This window comes from Macrobrachium nipponense, chromosome 7, assembly GCF_015104395.2.
Source record: "Macrobrachium nipponense isolate FS-2020 chromosome 7, ASM1510439v2, whole genome shotgun sequence".
Classification (NCBI taxonomy): domain Eukaryota; kingdom Metazoa; phylum Arthropoda; class Malacostraca; order Decapoda; family Palaemonidae; genus Macrobrachium; species Macrobrachium nipponense.
In genome coordinates this window covers 113,800,124-113,817,318 of record NC_061109.1, presented here as the reverse complement: position 1 = coordinate 113,817,318, position 17,195 = coordinate 113,800,124, and the positions used below count along the sequence as shown (strand labels likewise).

At 36.5% G+C, this 17,195-nt stretch overlaps 1 protein-coding gene across 1 annotated transcript in view; it reads left to right on the top strand.

Annotated features, from left to right (window-relative positions):
* LOC135216991 (uncharacterized) overlaps positions 1-16,569 on the top strand; it is a 162,815-nt gene extending 146,246 nt beyond the window's left edge. Inside the window, exons 4-5 of the mRNA XM_064252547.1 lie at positions 7,916-8,075; positions 10,018-16,569. Of these exons, the coding sequence (XP_064108617.1) occupies positions 7,916-8,075; positions 10,018-10,128 (271 nt within the window). The 3' untranslated portion in view covers positions 10,129-16,569. The remainder of the gene's footprint in view (positions 1-7,915; positions 8,076-10,017) is intronic.
* Positions 16,570-17,195: the final 626 nt, after the last annotated feature.

The window sequence follows — 17,195 nt, the reverse complement described above, 5'->3', positions numbered from 1 at the left end:
CATGTAAAATTGGCATCAGAAATATCAGACAATAGAAAAAAAAATACACTCGCTTTTCTATTGCAACTATAAATACCATCATTTAAAAATTTGTTAAGCAATGTCAGTATGTCAAAAGGGGTACTGAAGGAGTTTCTGAGCAAGGTATGACAATGCTAAAAACAAACAAACAAGTCGATACCGTCTCAATGGGGCTCACAACTCCCCGTCTTAGTGTGATGTGGAGTTGTGTCTCACTGGTAAAAGGTTACCAGAAGAATTCTCGGAAAAGCTGGGGTCTTCTTCAAACTCTAGATAAAACAAAAAGAAAAAAATACAAGAAAAATAGAATCTGGAAACAGGCCGCGTTGGAATCTTTGATGGAGATAGATTTTATCTTGACAAAATTCCTTTACTTAGAGGCTAGCGTAGAAAAATATTATTGTTCTTTCGTCCAATGATATCTGCTTTAAGTCTTTATCTTTTCAACAAGTGATTTACTTAGAAGAGGATATGCCTAATGAAAATGAATGTATGAAGTTCAAGGACATAGATAACATTTAGTGAACAAGCATACTTATAACATTATAAACAATGTGTGAGAGAGAGAGAGAGAGAGAGAGAGAGAGAGAGAGAGAGAGAGAGAGAGAGAGAGAGAGAGAGAGAGATTATGTAAGTGGTAAGAAAGAAAGAAAGAAATATAGATTAGTGCGAAGGCCCAGAGAGAATGAATTAGGAAAGAAGGACGTGAGTCACGAGGGAATTCCCCCTGATGGTCAGTGGCCACTGTTCAGCCACTCACGCATCTGCAATCTCATTAAACAACTTGCATATACATATCAATATTTACAATTTCAAACACATATAAACATATGCACACATTATTACACACTTTTAATACACGTATATGCATGAAAAATACAATGACAAGCACAAATCAAAGACACCTTGTATAAAAACTGCTAGAATTAAATGGCTGTACAGTGCAGTGTACGCACGCACATCAAGTGTATATATCCATCGATATGAATATCGCCCGGGGGAATTTCCTGAGTCACTTAAAATTCCTGCTCTGTCCCTTTCACTGAAAATTCCTTGAAACTAGACATGTTTAAGGTCAGATCAGTTCCCGAAATCAGAGGAGCCACATTTCTCAGTAATGCTATTCGAGAATTCTGTTTATATTTAGTTTTATTAGTATTGGAGTGCTTTTTTCTCGGTAGCTACAAGAGATCATAGAACGACTTGGAACTGAACGTGTTCCAGAAGTTATGATATAAAATAGATTACTGTCCCGCTGCACAATTCGCATATAAAACCAAGCTACGCAAATTTTCTGAAGTGGAACAAGAAATTAGCGATCTCATACAAATGATTCTTCCTAAGCAAAAAAAGCTTGTTCAAAGACGGAAGTTTATTATCCTTGAAAATGGACGCTTCCGTTGGAACTTGTTGATATCTCTCATGAAACGATAAATATTTACAGGTCACGACAGACACGAACTTTACGAAGGCTTTCAATAACTGTGTGGTTCTCAACATCAAGTGAGCTTCGTATAATTGGTACATATATTATTTTTAAGAACAAAGATATTATATGCTTTGTTAATGAAAGCACAATTAAAGGGAATGCAATGAAAAATTCGTATAAAGCAAGACAAGAACAAAACGTATTTTTAGCACGATATATATATATATATTTCTTTTTCTTATATAATAATAATAATAATAATAATAATAATAATAATAATAATAATAATAATAATAATAATAATTATAATAATAATAATAATTATCGAAAAGGGCAATGACTTCACGCTTATGCCATTATGGCGACACCTTGGATTTTTGAAAATTGGAGATTACTAACACACAATATCTACTGTGATGAGCACTTCTTATTACTATCTATTCTGAAAACAAAAACTTTCAATGCACCATATATTCTCCCTACTTTTCTGAAGGATCTAAACACGGCTCAAGACTATTCTTTAAAAAATTACTCATTGAGGAAAATCAAATGTTTTAAAAAGGGCATTTTTCCCCCCAAGTGTCACTCATATTTTTAAGCTCTCAGATATTGAAGCGGTCATTCTGGGTGAAAGGAAGGTTGAGAGATTTATTAGTTTTATAAAGTATTCTGGCGTCACAACGACAAAGGTCACAACACCAGTGATGGTAGAATTCAAGTAAATTATTGCTAAGCTACATTAGTTTTTCATTACCAAGGTCTCGTAGACTCAGACGTCCGGGCATAAAAAAAAAGGGAATTTGTTTTTTTAATATGTCATTTACACGCCAAACGTGATAATAATTTTTTCGTGTGTGATATGACTAAAAAAGTTTAGCAAAACTGTCAAAAGTTTTCATTTCCATTTTTGACATAAATGTCAAGTATGAACATTTAGCTGCGTTATTTTACGTGGAACCATAAACGTCTAAAATGCTGTTTTTTTGTTTTCTTTATTTTTTCTCAGGTTTGTTGGTAGATAACTTGATACCAATTTGGTGTTACTTTTAGGTAGCTTTTCACTGACTCAATACCGGGATGCAAATATTTACTGGCATCTGTAGTCACCCCGAGTAAGGGAAAAATACAAATGGCTAAGTAGGTAGATATTGTTTGTTTCTCGGATTTAAATGTGATGCCAAAGTAATTCCATTTTCCCTCACTGTTAAGATTATAACTGTCCATTTGTTATTCCCCATCAGCACTACTATTACTCAGTCTCCATTACTGTCCTCTTCCTCAGACGCTCCCCCCCCCCCCCCCCCCCCCCCCAACAACCCATCCCCACTTCCGTTTTCCTCTCGTCCCTTTCACTCACCCTATGCAATATTTACTTTTACTTGACTGTAGCATCATCATATTTAAATCTTTCCTAGTTACTTATATATTTCCTCTTCAACACTAAATACTTCTTCCACATTTGCTTTCTTTCCTCACCACTAGTCCCATTCGTTCGACATATTTTCATTCTCCTGCCATCAGTTCAACTCTTCACTCACTACTTGAATTCTCCTCCACCGATGAGGTTCTTCCCCTCTCGCCACGAATGTTCCTCCTCACCTCACCTCACTTCTCCTCCTCCTCCCGAGCACATATCTGATATTCCTCCCTCAATATTGTTAATCCATCCTCATTCAACAGGGGACGAAAGAGAGTAGGCCACGCACCGGCACTCGGACGGAAGAATATCAGAGTCTATTGATTGCATTTGAATTTTACATCGCTTCAATATACTGAATAAGACACAACAGCAGCAGCAGCAGCCAGGAGGAAGAGTTGGGAGCGAGATCCAAGAGGTAAAAGAGTAAAGAGACAAGGGGACCCCGGAGAACAGGAAGGCTTATTCCATTTACTAACTGATAAAAGAACAATGACTCCCTGTGGTTAATAACAGGATCAATAAACATTTAAAAGAACCAGTGGATAGACCACATGGAGGAGAAACCGAGGAAATGATGAGGATTCGAAGGTTAACTGGGCAATAACCAAGGGGAAAGTTATACGAATTACAGAGAATAACCTTCATCTTCCAAGAGCTACGTCTATCGCTTTCTTCGTGGTAAAGCTTCCTCTTGGTTTCTTCGGGTTTGGGCTAGTTGTGGACTGGCCGTTGTATTGGCCCTTGGCTCAATAAAGATCAAGTATAAAATTCCCCAACGTTTCTTCGGTGCAATCGATTTTTCTGTACTGCGCATAATGCTGTATGAAGCTCTCAGCCACGGCCCATGAAACTCTCAGAAGCAGTCCGTGAAACTTTCAGCCACGGCTCGGTGGTGGCCTGTCCTATAGCTTTGCCAGACGCACGATCAGAGCTAACTTTAACCTTAAATTAAATCAAAATTACCGAGGCTAGACGGCTGCAATTTGGTACGTTTGATTGAAGGGCGGATGATCAACATAGCAATTTGCAGCCCTCTAGCCTCAGTAGAGTTTAAGATCTGAGGGTGGACAGAAAAAACCCGGACGGACAAACAACTAACGATCTCCACAGTTTTCTTTTACAGAAAACTAAAAGTGACTGAAAGATCATACTCTCTTGGATGACCTAAATAATAATGATAAAAATAGAACCAGGATCACGAAAGTCACAAATTCAAGAAAACTATCAATGATCAAGTTAAAAAAGGATGATATATTTGTTATGTCTAAGTAGAACAAATTTCAACATGAAAAAATATTACGAAACTGAGGCGCTGAAGCGTTAGGATGTGACACACGAAGCAAAGGAAGGACAAAGCTGTATTAATGAGAGAAAAAAAAAGATCAATACAGACTTTATCGAAGATCTATAATCGAAATCATATAACTTAATACTCTGATAATTAATCGATGATCAGGGAGAGTGAATAGGACAGGGTATGAAGGCTTCCGAGAAGAAGACGAGATATTCCATGATGTACGTAGTCCAAGAAAGCGCATATCATACAATCCAAAGCCATGCTTACAGCCTAGGTCATCTCACAACCTGATGCTCTGATCTTCAAATAGCTGGCAAACATATTTGGGTATAAAGGGAGAGAAGTAAATAAGTCCAAAGAATAATGCCATAGATACTGATGCTGTACTACGCATGTTTTGTTTAACTGGTAGGAAACGTCTAGGACCCTACGTCTTTTAACATATTAAACTTCATTAATACTCCAAAGTAAAATACATTAATCTAAATGGCAAATGTTTACCTAGCATTTTTCATACTTGCTTACTTAATTTATTTTTACCAATTCATATTTATTACTCATGTAACTTGCTTTTAGTTTATTCGTTTCTTATTTATTCCATTAGATATTAGTATAGTTATAAGACTACTCCCTATGGATGGTGATATAATTTCAGTGGTCTTAATGAATTATAATATATATAATATACACACACACACATATATATGTATAGACTATATATATATATATATATCTATATATATATATATATATATATATCTATATACCCATCTATATATATCCATATTAACACATTAAAACCCACTGTGAGTAGTACTTATATAAATAAATAAAATAATTAACTAAATATAACATAAATAAACTTATTAACTTTCAATTAACTATAACACACACATATTTCTAGGTCAAAAAGAATGGCGTTGTTGGCCACATAGCCCTTTTTTCTTAAACCCACTTGAGGTGTGTGTGTGTATGTGTGTGTGTGTTAGGTATAAAAGTAAAAACCAATGAAAAATTTAATGTCTAGAAATCAGAAGATACATTCGGCGTCGCATACTGTACAATAATACGTATTTGTAGGAGCCATTTATTATTATTATATTTATTATTATTGCTACTTAATGTGAGCCTACATTCATTATAGGAAACAAAAGCCATTATGGAAGTGCAGTAAAATGACCTGTAATAATCAATTTAACATGAAAAATAAATCAATAAGCAAGCATTGGATTAAAAATTAATGTCATTTTACACACATACATATGAGTGTGTGTGTATATATATAACGAATATATATTATATATATAATATATATATATATATATAATATATACATATATATACATTCAAAAAATATAATAATAACCATTTTTCCACTAATATGCATAGTACGTCGAGGGAATGCCTGCTTCCCGTATATCATTAAATGTAATAAGGGCTTTTACTGCTGAACTAAGGTTGAACCTCGTACAGAAAATTTTTAAGGGATGGCGGTACCACATTCCTTTTAAAACTACGTGACTTTAGACTTGAATTTACATTTCCAAAGTTTTTCTATGAGAGTACTTTTGCTACAGAAACTAAGTGAGAGCTCTACTTACAAAACGGTGACTCATTATCCAAAATGTAGTTATCTTTTGGGGAACAGGCCACCTAGACACTCTTTGGGAATTCAAGATGTTTCCTACACACTACCTAATCAACTTTTGCAAAGCATAACTTAAACCCATAAAAGCTACATCTTCGTTGAAAGGGAGCACAGAAACTTTATAATTCATCCTTAGTATTTTGGGAAGTATAAGGCCCCTTTTCAACTTTTGGGTAGTGCAGACAGTCATCATCTACGAGGGTTCTTGGGCAAATGGTTACCTATTAAGTAAACGGTTTCTTAGCACTTTGGAGTATTGGTGCCTACATCCACCTCATACATAGCATCTTGTTATATACACATCCCTCCTCTTCTACCAAATGTTTGGCATCTGTTCATCTTCAACACACTCTTGGGATGTATAGGTTTCTATTTTTCCATCATTTACCTTTTCAGCAGATGAGACATTTCTTCGTCTACCAGCTACTTAGCATTTGGGTAACACTTTTCCAAATTACTTAGCATCAGGAGAGCGTAGGAACCTACTCATCACCTCCCAACCTAATCCTCTAACTATTCAACATTCAAGGAAACTGACAGCTCCACCTCAATCCTTATCCTCCTATCTTTCCGGGGGTATAGGAATGATCTTATCCATTAGATATTTTGCTCTCGAGAGTAAAGGCTCTTATTTATCTATCCATTACCTAGCTTTTGGGAAGCAGAGGCATTACTCACTATTGCGGCCTTTGGGAACCTAAGTACCTGCTTATCCATCACCTATTTAAATTAGGAAGTAATGACACCCCCTAAACCATAAATCAGTTTGCATCAGGCAGCGCTGTGACATCTTCATCTACAACAGAATCAGCCTTAATTCTACAGGTTACAGGTCCTTTCGCACATCTCATACTTTGACTATCTTTTGATATTTACGAGGTCGGATCCCTACTCTCACCCTTCTTAGAAAAGCTTCAGACTTCCCTTTAAAATTAAATCCACTGCAGCCTTCAAAGATCCCTATACTCCTGCCAGGTTTGGATCAACCTTCTTCAAACTTGCTGACCTCCTGCACCGACAAATGTCAATGGGGGTCAGCCGAATTTCGAAACATATGTCTAGAAAAGCAAGATAACAGTTTGGCTCAGTTTAAATGCATCTGTAACCAAAATCATGTTTGTCCAAATATGATTTAGATATCAAATGTCAGTTGCGTACCGCAGCGACTTCAATGAGACGGAATGAGCGTGCCAGATATGCGTGGCCTACGTAGATGTCTATGTTGAAAATAAAAACTTCTGAATTCAATTATGAATTTTCCTATAAAACATCAGAAACAGAAAGAAAAGGGGAAATAAAACTTTGGAAAAAAGATATATTACACTTAAAAGAGAAGCAGATTTCGTCAGGAGAATTCCATCATCAAGTAAAATCATGAGCACTAAAAATGAACCAAATCATTAAAATAAGATCATTTTTATATTATGTAACATGAATACGCACGCATTCATTTTAATTAGAGCCTAAAGTTTCATACAAATAAAAAACCTCTGGCGGGTGTGAGGGCTGTGATTTCATTCATAGAGTTGGAAGGAAAAACGTTGATCGTAATAACTTACTACAGAAACTATCTATGCACACATCCGACAAATACAAACAAATAGAACCACACGCAAAATGACAATGAAGATTGGCTACAGGAATCTTCGCAGTCTTTTCCCAATTATAAATTGATGAAAGTCAGTTGATAAGAATAGAACGATGACCTTCGCTCTAAAGTAGGACATCAGTGTCTGCCTTTAATTCAGTGATTTAAAATAGACTAGCCAGTTACTAACATTCTCCATCTTCTGTTATCCACGTCTAATTAATAATTACAATTACACTCTGAAAATCAAAGAATGTAACTAATAACTGATACACTACAACTTACTAACTTTACAGAAAACTTCAATACATGTAATTGAAAACTTTACAAAGTATTGGAAATACCTTATTTAAACAGTGATGAAATGCATGACGACACATTTCTGTCTACCTTTAAGGTTGAAACCCTGGTTTCGTCCATGGTTCGCAAGGACAATATGGCGGATGTATTCCCCCTCAGACATGTGTTTACCTTTATACATCAAGATAGTTACAGCCTTCCTTCTATTTCAGGCCCAAGAAGCCTCCATCAACGGTGCTACCACGGGTACTGCGAGATGAGGACCCGTGCCTCGTGAGTGCTGTTACCGAATCCATATTACCTCTTTTACCAGACAGAACACCTGCGTCGTCTGGGTCGTCCACACCTCTGGGAATTCGTCAGGGATCACAGGTAAGTTTACTGAAAATACTTGCTTAGCGCAGAGTTTTAATTATTACAACAGTTAACGAGAGCATCAAGTTACGTTTCCAGAGTTTTAGAGCTTAACAAACAGTTTTGATACGTCCAAAAATGAAAAGATGAAAAGTGACTTAGGCTGGAAGCAATGCAACTAGGGTCGAAGGGACCTTACAAAATAAATATTTAGTACCATCTAGAGGGGGGCGGGGGAGACTTAACAAAGAGAAAGGTCTTAGTTTAACTTGGATGGAACGGAACTAGGACAACTTAAACAGTTGTCTGAATCTTCATAATCATTACGTGAAAGCTTATATTATCCAAGTGGCTGGAAAACTGTTAACAAAACCTCCTGTGAGCAGGCACTCCAGGAAAGCTAGCCGAGGACCTCACTGCCAAGTTTTGAAATTAACCCGTCAACATCCGATACATTGTGCTTTAATGCAATTAAAAGATAATGGTGAACATCGCACTAAAAATACGGACGAAATATCTTCCATATGCTGGTCAGTAAATACAACAGAAAGACAGTCCAGTCCAAAATTGATACGAGCACCATAATGTCTATTTTTTTCACCATGGATTTCTTTTGAATATTCACTCATACCTTAGTTTCCGAACCAATTTTCTGTCACTAGCACCATATCCTCTAACACAACAAACCTAAGAATCTTGAAGACAACTTATAAGATAGGGGTGGAGTATTTAGCTGGATCTTGAAAATCTTCCTATATTTTCAGAAATTACATTGGATTCTTCATAAGGTATCAATTACGTCTCCCCTACTGTTTATTGACTGATTGTTACTGCTAAGGCCACATGGAGGCCTGGGTTTTCATTGCTTTTAATTTTGTAGCACACAGAAAGATCAGGAAAGAGTTCCAGAATGTACATCATCGAACACCACCAGAAAGCCAAGCAAAAGATTAGTCTTAACAAGAATTCCATATTGTTGTAGCAGCTGCTTGCGCAATTGGTTAAGAATTCGGCAATAAATTTCTCCTTCAGATTTTGAATTTATTCATAAACTTTGTAAGGCTAAATATTTAGCATTTGCGTTTACCTGCAGACTAATCAAAGATAATCTCTAGCCCATCTATCACTAAAATAGATCTCCACTAACCCACGTTCTTACTCGTGTGCGAGTATTACATATGACAAAATCGAAGGTCATAGCAATTTCATGACGGTATAGAAATCCAAGCAGCAAACAAATAGAAGAAATGGACTCCATAACAGAAATCAGTACATATATGAAATTCATTAACATTTCCCATATCTTTTGATAGTCATTATTCAGGCACACCTATGATACATGCGTCCTACGGAGCTGTGTGTGGATGACAATAAACATTTCTCAAAACAATGTCAAGAAAGCCATAATTTTCAACGTACTCGGGCTCTTCGCAGCATGATCTATATCACTGAAAAATATATGACTGGGACGATAGTACCCAAGACCGAAGTCTCTGGTGACAACGCGTCGTGAGAACGATAAGAGCAATAGTGATTGATGAAAACATAATACTGATACCAGTAGCAACAGATATAGTGGTAGTTCTGAACAGGTTATTATATATTCAGCAGAATTGTAGTAGTTTCGAACAGGGTATTATCTATTCATTAAAATTACTTACACTCTTCGGTAGGTCTTCAAATACCAGAAAGGAAGGTCAATCTGGCATTTATATGAATTTGAAAAGTTTGCTTTCCCACTGTTTACAGTTCAGTGAGGAAGAGAATGTATTTATAGACGGTGACTTTTTCACTTTCATGTTCATGATCATTAATCGGGTTTCGCAAATTCGCAGGCGTTGGCACTCGCGACTTATTCTGAAACTTATGGATAACTGCTTTTAAGAACTTACTCGTGAGCTTCCCATCCCATCGGCTGCTTAATTACTCGTCATTTCCTCCTAAGCCTTTCTGTTTTCAGGTCTTGGAGATGGTGAACCTTAGAGACGGCGACAGGACCATATCCCTCCCTTCGCTCAACGTGGAGCACAACTACAACCAGATCCTCTCCGAGCTCGTCCTCAAGTTATAATCCTCAAGTGCCACGCTTGCTTAAAGACAGAGTATTTTCTTAGGATTTCCTCAAGGGACAGTAACCAGGTGCCGAGAGCTGAGTGGCGATTGGAACATTTCGTCACTTCCACCCTATTAATATGACAACTGACTAAGACTCGGAAGTTGTGTTGGATACCCCGTCTCTTGAAATGACGAGATCTCTGTAGATAAGACTTTGGTCGCTGCGAGTAACGATCAGTAACCTTACGACTGTTTTCTTATGCGTCATTATTTTCATATTATTGTTCAGCATGTTTTGCATTCATTTGGATACCATCGTTCAAATGCGACTCAGCTCTCGCACTCAAAAAGCTATGCTCGGATGTCCATGGCCAGTCTCCTCTAGTCATAGGAATCCGGTGATACTGTATTATAACTGATCAAAAGGGTTACCAAAGATTGACAATAAGTCACAAATAAAAAAAATTCCTATGACGCTGCCCAAGTTAGATCGCTATTCAACTCGTCTTTTGCTCTTCATCGTCACAAAAAGCGAACACTAAAAATGATAAATGTTTTTGAGCAATGTTAAAAGGTGATTTAAAACGAATCAAATAGAGACTGGTGTGCATAATTCTACCGAAGAAAATTGTTTTCTTGTGCATTTCACTTCACCAGTTGAAAGCGACCTCTCTGTGCACTTCCATAGGAATTTTCAGATGACGATCTAGCCACTCCCAAATGTTGTATGCCGTTCGACCACTATCCAGGTTTCTTTTATGCATCGAGTCCCTGTCTGTACATTGAATATTTCCGGAACTACGCTCCTCGATCTTGCTTTTGTCGAAAACCACTTTGAGATAAACGAAAAGCAGCAAGAAAATCGAATAATTCTGGCAAAGATAAAGCACAATTACATGAAACGTTTAATCAAATCATGTCGGTCAAATAAGGAGCCTTTAGAACTGACAAAAAATGAATATCACAAACTTTTCGATATACCAAGTATCCAGGAGCTGCTCTGGTTAATGATATTATCACGCTTTATGATACAGAATATATATTTGTGAATGTACAAATTCCCTAAAAGGAGTGAAAACACAAATAAGAAAAACCATTTAGAAATAATGTTAAACTATATAGAATTTTCTGATGTACTCGAGCATTTAAAAAAAAGAAGAAGAAAATATAAAAAAATTGTGTGCCATATTTTTGTAATAACTGCGACAGATGCTTTTGTTTTATACTAGCCGTTTTTATGAGGCGATTCTAAAACTAGTGTGGACAGGACATGCGCTTTGTGTTGAAGTTTCTTTTTCACGACATCCATCCTATTCGTTAAGTAGGATGTCCTGATGAGGTTTATGTTCAAGATACAGGTTTCTTTTCATCTGTTACCGTAACATAGACCTTTTGTTACATAACCCGCTAAGCGATTATTCAATTAGAAGATACCCTATCCTTCGAAAGTTGTTTTTTTTAAATGTTCTGTTTTTTCATACCTGCCTGCGAAAACACACCTTACTTTGTGGGTATTAGATGATGCACCTTGGATTAAGATTGTTGCTGTTTTCAAGTTACGTGTTTCAGAGCTTTAATACAATAGTAGTTCTGTGTAGTTTTACGCTGGGACGAGAACGTATCAGTCTTTGGAAAGCAATAATTCGTATGATCTGCAATAACACCTAATGATGTCAATAAGAGCGTTGTATGAAAATTGATTAAACAATTTTGTGATTCGTCTCAATGAGAGACATGACAATTGGAATTGCAAATCTTTTATGTTATATTTCTCGTCCCATAACACTGTGCAATAAAAATACGTGACTTCACAACAATAATATGCACAACCAAAGGCAATGTTGATAATGATGATGTTAACCGTTCCAACTCTAAGTAACGATTTAAAACAAAAGGGAAGGAAACACTTTTTAAGGTATCCTATATGAGGACTCGATGTTTCCTCGTTTTACAGTAGCAGTAAATACTGCGTAATTTGAATTTCACTGATAAAGCTACGATACTAACAACTTCATTCGGCCTATCAAAACAAAACATTCTATATTACACGTTATCTTTATGAGGGGTATTCATTGTTAAGAAGTTTCTTTCAACGATACCCTCTTTCATGAAATACTTCAAAATAATGACGAATAATGAATTGAATATGAATCGTATTTTTTTAAAGATACTTATAGTGTATTTCATGTATAAGTCGTGCAGTTTTTGGTAAAAGTCACTGCTACCGCATTTTCTATAAATTGTATATTACTGCAACCGCATTACGATAACAACCGCTTTCTTGTGACAGACCTCGATATATCAGCATTGCCTTTGGTACAAATGTGGCATAACATGGACTGTGATAATAGTCCGGCACCCTGTGATAGCACCTAAAGATTGATAGTAAATTTTTCAAACCAACGTCGGTAGATGCTGGGTCAGGAAATCAAATGGGCAAATGATATCTTAAGGACAATTAGGAAAATAAAAACGAGAGAGAGAGAGAGAGAGAGAGAGAGAGAGAGAGAGAGAGAGAGAGAGAGAAGAATGCGTCCTTGGCATGTACGTGCAGAGGAAGAGAAGGAGGAACATTCGAAAGGCAAAGAACTTTGGAGGATTTACAGCCCCAACTTGGCAGAATTTGTGAAATTATAGAGCTCCGAATGGTTTATGGATGAACTCCGTTTGTGATTTATGAACGTGGCACACATGCAATTCTCGTTTACGGTTACATTTCTTTCAGGTCCGTTGCTGTTGATTTCTGTTTTCAGCAAAACATAGATATACAAGACTTACTACTCTCTTGACCATCGATCAGTTTTCATGAATCATGTTGATATAGATTGCTTGTCATTAAAATTATGGTTCAGCATCTCTTAAGCAAATACCATGAGCAGCACTCTACCGACGTTGGCGTTAAATTTTCTTGTAGGCATAAATTGAATCGAAGGAAAGGTACAGTTTTCTGACAGCTTTTGAGAGTCAAAATAATCTTGAGTGGCATTGCCTGTGCGAATTACAATCATGAAGTTCACACGAATAATAAATGATCATTTTCCTTGGCTATTTAGATATCAATTTTGCGAAGAAAAGTGTACCAAGACCTTCGCATCGGTACAAACACAGTTGTTGTGCCTTGTGCTCTTCGGATGGAACGCGCAGAACCGCCTAGTTTATTGGCTAATAGCTTCATTCGGTCAGACAAAGTTTGTGGGCAAACACTTTCATTCAACAATACGAAGTTCACTGCATTCAACAACAAGCAGCTTGTTACCATTCACTTGACATCAGTGATCTTATGAAAACCACAGTTGATGAATTAATTATGCATTCTCATTTAAACAGTTACTTTCTTCCCCCGGAGATTCTTTGGCTGACAAGAGACAATACCTCCCTTGGAATCTCAGTAATATGAGTGAAGTAGCTTGAACATCACTTCTAAATTACGAAAAAGTCGAAGTGGAGACAAAGAGGAGTCAACACTTAATATTTTGCGGGTCATTCATAGTTGCAAGTCGTCTTCAAATGGATGGAGGCTTCTCCGGGCAGTTTCCGGATTTAATTTCCCCTTTGAAAACGTAAAATCCATCAAGTGAGAATGTAGCAATATAAACTAGTCGTCTGTGTGCGTTCCATCTGCGAAAACAAAACGATATATAATATAATTAAAATCTTGGACAAATAGCATTAAGTCACAAGACACACTAGTATTGTTTGTTTTGACGATAATTTATGGAATATAAAAAAAATCAAAATAATCTTTGCGCTTTCCAGTGAAAACGCAAAAGATGCAGGTTATGAATTTATAGGTGAGGAAAATCTAAGCAGCTGGATCCTGGGTGACTCTCTTTATACTGATTAAGAAAATTAGCGTCTAACAACTTAGTTCCAGTGCTCTCTTTCAACAACATGCAGGAAAATGTGCTTCTGAGTGCAAACAGTGTTTTTTCCTTCCAATATTTAAATAAGCAAGCGCTGTTTGTTTTAAACATCAACAATAGAACGTTTTTTAACAACCCCCTCTCACCTGCCCCATGTGACTAAAATAAATGAACAAATATCACACTACAGTAGATTCTCATTAACCGTGCATTTGATATCTAGGTCAGTCCCTTACGACGCTCATGATTGGCTGTTGAGAAGCCAATCACAGAGCTGGAAACTTATTCTCTCGAGAGAGTTCACTTGGGTAGAATCTGTGTTCCATCACTCCTGAGGGATACGTCTTTCAAAAGTATCCGTCAAGAGATGTGGAACATACACATCCTGTCTGTGTGAACTCTCTCGAGAGACTGAGAGTTTCCAGCCCTGTGTTTGGCTTATCAACAGCCAATCAGGAGCGTCGTAAGGGACTGGCCTAGACATCAAATGCACGGGTGATGTGAATCTCCTATATTACGTCAACCCGTCACGTGATCAGAGACGCACAGTAGCACGAAATAAAGAGATCTATGCATTAGGAACCAGCTCTTAGGTTTTCTCTACCATCTATCATGTATTTAAGTATTGGGGGGAAAATGCCTCGACAGCCAAATTCTAACATATACCTAAACTTTCAATTTTCGGATACTGAAAAATGGCTTTCTCTCTTCCGCTTATAGCTTACAGGTATATTAATACTTACATATGAATATTCTTTATACGTGCATATGGTACATGCTTTATACGTGTACATAGCATATACTTTATACGTGTATATAGTATATGCTTTATACGTGTATATAGTAAATACATATGTGTACGAATATACCTACATACGTATACTACTAAAGAATATTTTAGATCTAAGTTTTATACTCATCGATGTTATTCGTCTACTTCTTGTATTATTACTACGACTTCAACTTTCCACTTTTAAACACCTGTTATTGTTGTTGATTTGATTCCCTACTTGGGAATAACGTATGTGGCAATGATCGCTGAACTTCTTTTTCTCACATACGAGTTAGTTTATAAATTTTTTTTATTGCAGTAATATACGCAGTTTAATGTATGATTAATCCGCACTGTACCTTCTCTCCCGGGAGATCTAAATGCTGTCAGGGGTCCTTTCCCCCGCCATTCTCAGAGTCTGTCTGTCAGGTCATTATCGTAAACGGAATGGACGTCGAAGTTGTCGATTTCTTCGTGATTCTGCGAGGCTTCGGTTCACTCATCTAAATTCAGAATGAAGCACATCTTGAAAAATTACCATTTCAAAGGTTTTCGTGTGATCGGTAGCCTACTGCATTCCCTCTGAACTCTCAGGAAAGGAAATTAACATGCTTGAAAGGTTGTAATTTACACAGTATACCCAGAATAGATGCATTAGTTCTAAACGTCTCACGCAGAATGATTCCCTAGTTTAACGTAAGACGTCCCATCACATAATTATAATTTACAAAAGGTATACCACAGAAATCTAGCCATTACCACAAACTACAACTAATTCCCACGAGTTTAACACAAAAACTTTCTACCAAAATACAACCAGATGACAGGAACTGTCAAGCTGACACAGGTCAAAGAAGTAGACAGCCCCGACGTCCAAGAAGGTTGATGATGTTTTTGGTGATGTGGTAAGTTACAACCCGGGTCACAGCCACAGTGTCCACTTCCGGTTGTCTGGGTTACATCGCCACAGTATGTAGCACCGTAGGCCATACGTCGTAGTACTCTATTTGTGTGACTGTGTTGATGTGATGTATCGGACTTTGTCAACATTGGAACGACATCCTTGACATCTCTTATCAGAAATTATCCAAACATTTCTTGATAGTTTGCTTTGTTGGTGGAAGTTTCTCAAATTCATCAGAAAATTTCCTCTACATCGTCTACTAATTAAATTAAAAATAAATAAATAAAAAAATGACTTACGAAGCTGCACATAATGGTAAATACAAACTGAAACTTGTCCTTTCTTTTAAAAGTAGAAAACTGGGAAGCCTTTAAAGAATGTAGATAAAATGAGGAATTTTATCACATGCCACATCATTTCTTAAAGTCTAAAATTACCGGTGCTGAAAAAAAACAGTAAACCATTTCAAAAATCTAAACATTTTTAAATCGCAATCAAAAACATGTTATTTAGATGTTGACAAACTCTGGTACCCATCTTCCGCGTGGTTGTAGCTGTACATCACTTTAGCTTTTATGTAGTAAAAGCCCCCAAGGGCTAACTTCTTCGTGCATTTGTAAATGAATGTCTAAGAAGTCCACAATTGGAAATATTGTATTTATTTATTTACTTATTTATTGACATTAGTTACCTAATGCGTTCTTGTTTGATACTTATGATGTACATATTGTAAATACAAAATACATATGATACTATTAAATAAATCAAATTATGATCTACCACAGCCTCTATGTTAATCTGATATAGCAGCATAATAAAAAAAAATAAAGGAAAAGGGTGATTCTTGGCAATAACTCATTAGCAAAATAGCAGTTACAGAACTTGGAAACCAAGGTAGATTTTTATATGAGATTGTCATCGAGGAAAAGATATAAAACTTATGTAAATGGTGTAGTTTCATTTTGATCCTTATATCATAATCTACTTACATTCAGTTGCTAAATGAAATTTTATTGACTAAAAATTACAGCTTCAAGACCTATAGATTGTGATTACTTAACTGCGTTATTTCACTGAAATATTGATTCCTCATTTGTATATTTTTTACAGCACCTGATTATTGACTTTACCAAACTATAATCTACAAGACATCCAGCATTCTCAAAAACGTTAATTCCTGGATTTCCTATGTTTAATTCCAAATCTAATTTCTGTAGTTTAAACCATTTGATCTCAAAATCTTTGCTCTTTTCAGGATGGATTCGAAGACAAGTCTAGTTTATTGAGGCAAAATGACCTTATAAAAGCAACAGACATCCTTAAGGCTACTATCAATCTTTGAGAAGCTGTCATCACTTTGCATGCAACATACAACAAGTGTGGAAACAATGTAGGGGAACCGTAAAAAATCTGTTTGCCAATCCAGTTTAGAAACCCAGTACCGTCCAGTTTAGGCCTCACTAGGCTGATTCAGATTTGTTTGTTCCTTTCAAGTTGCGAAACCCTTATGCTATATTGTTGGAAACAGCAACTTGGCTTTTTAT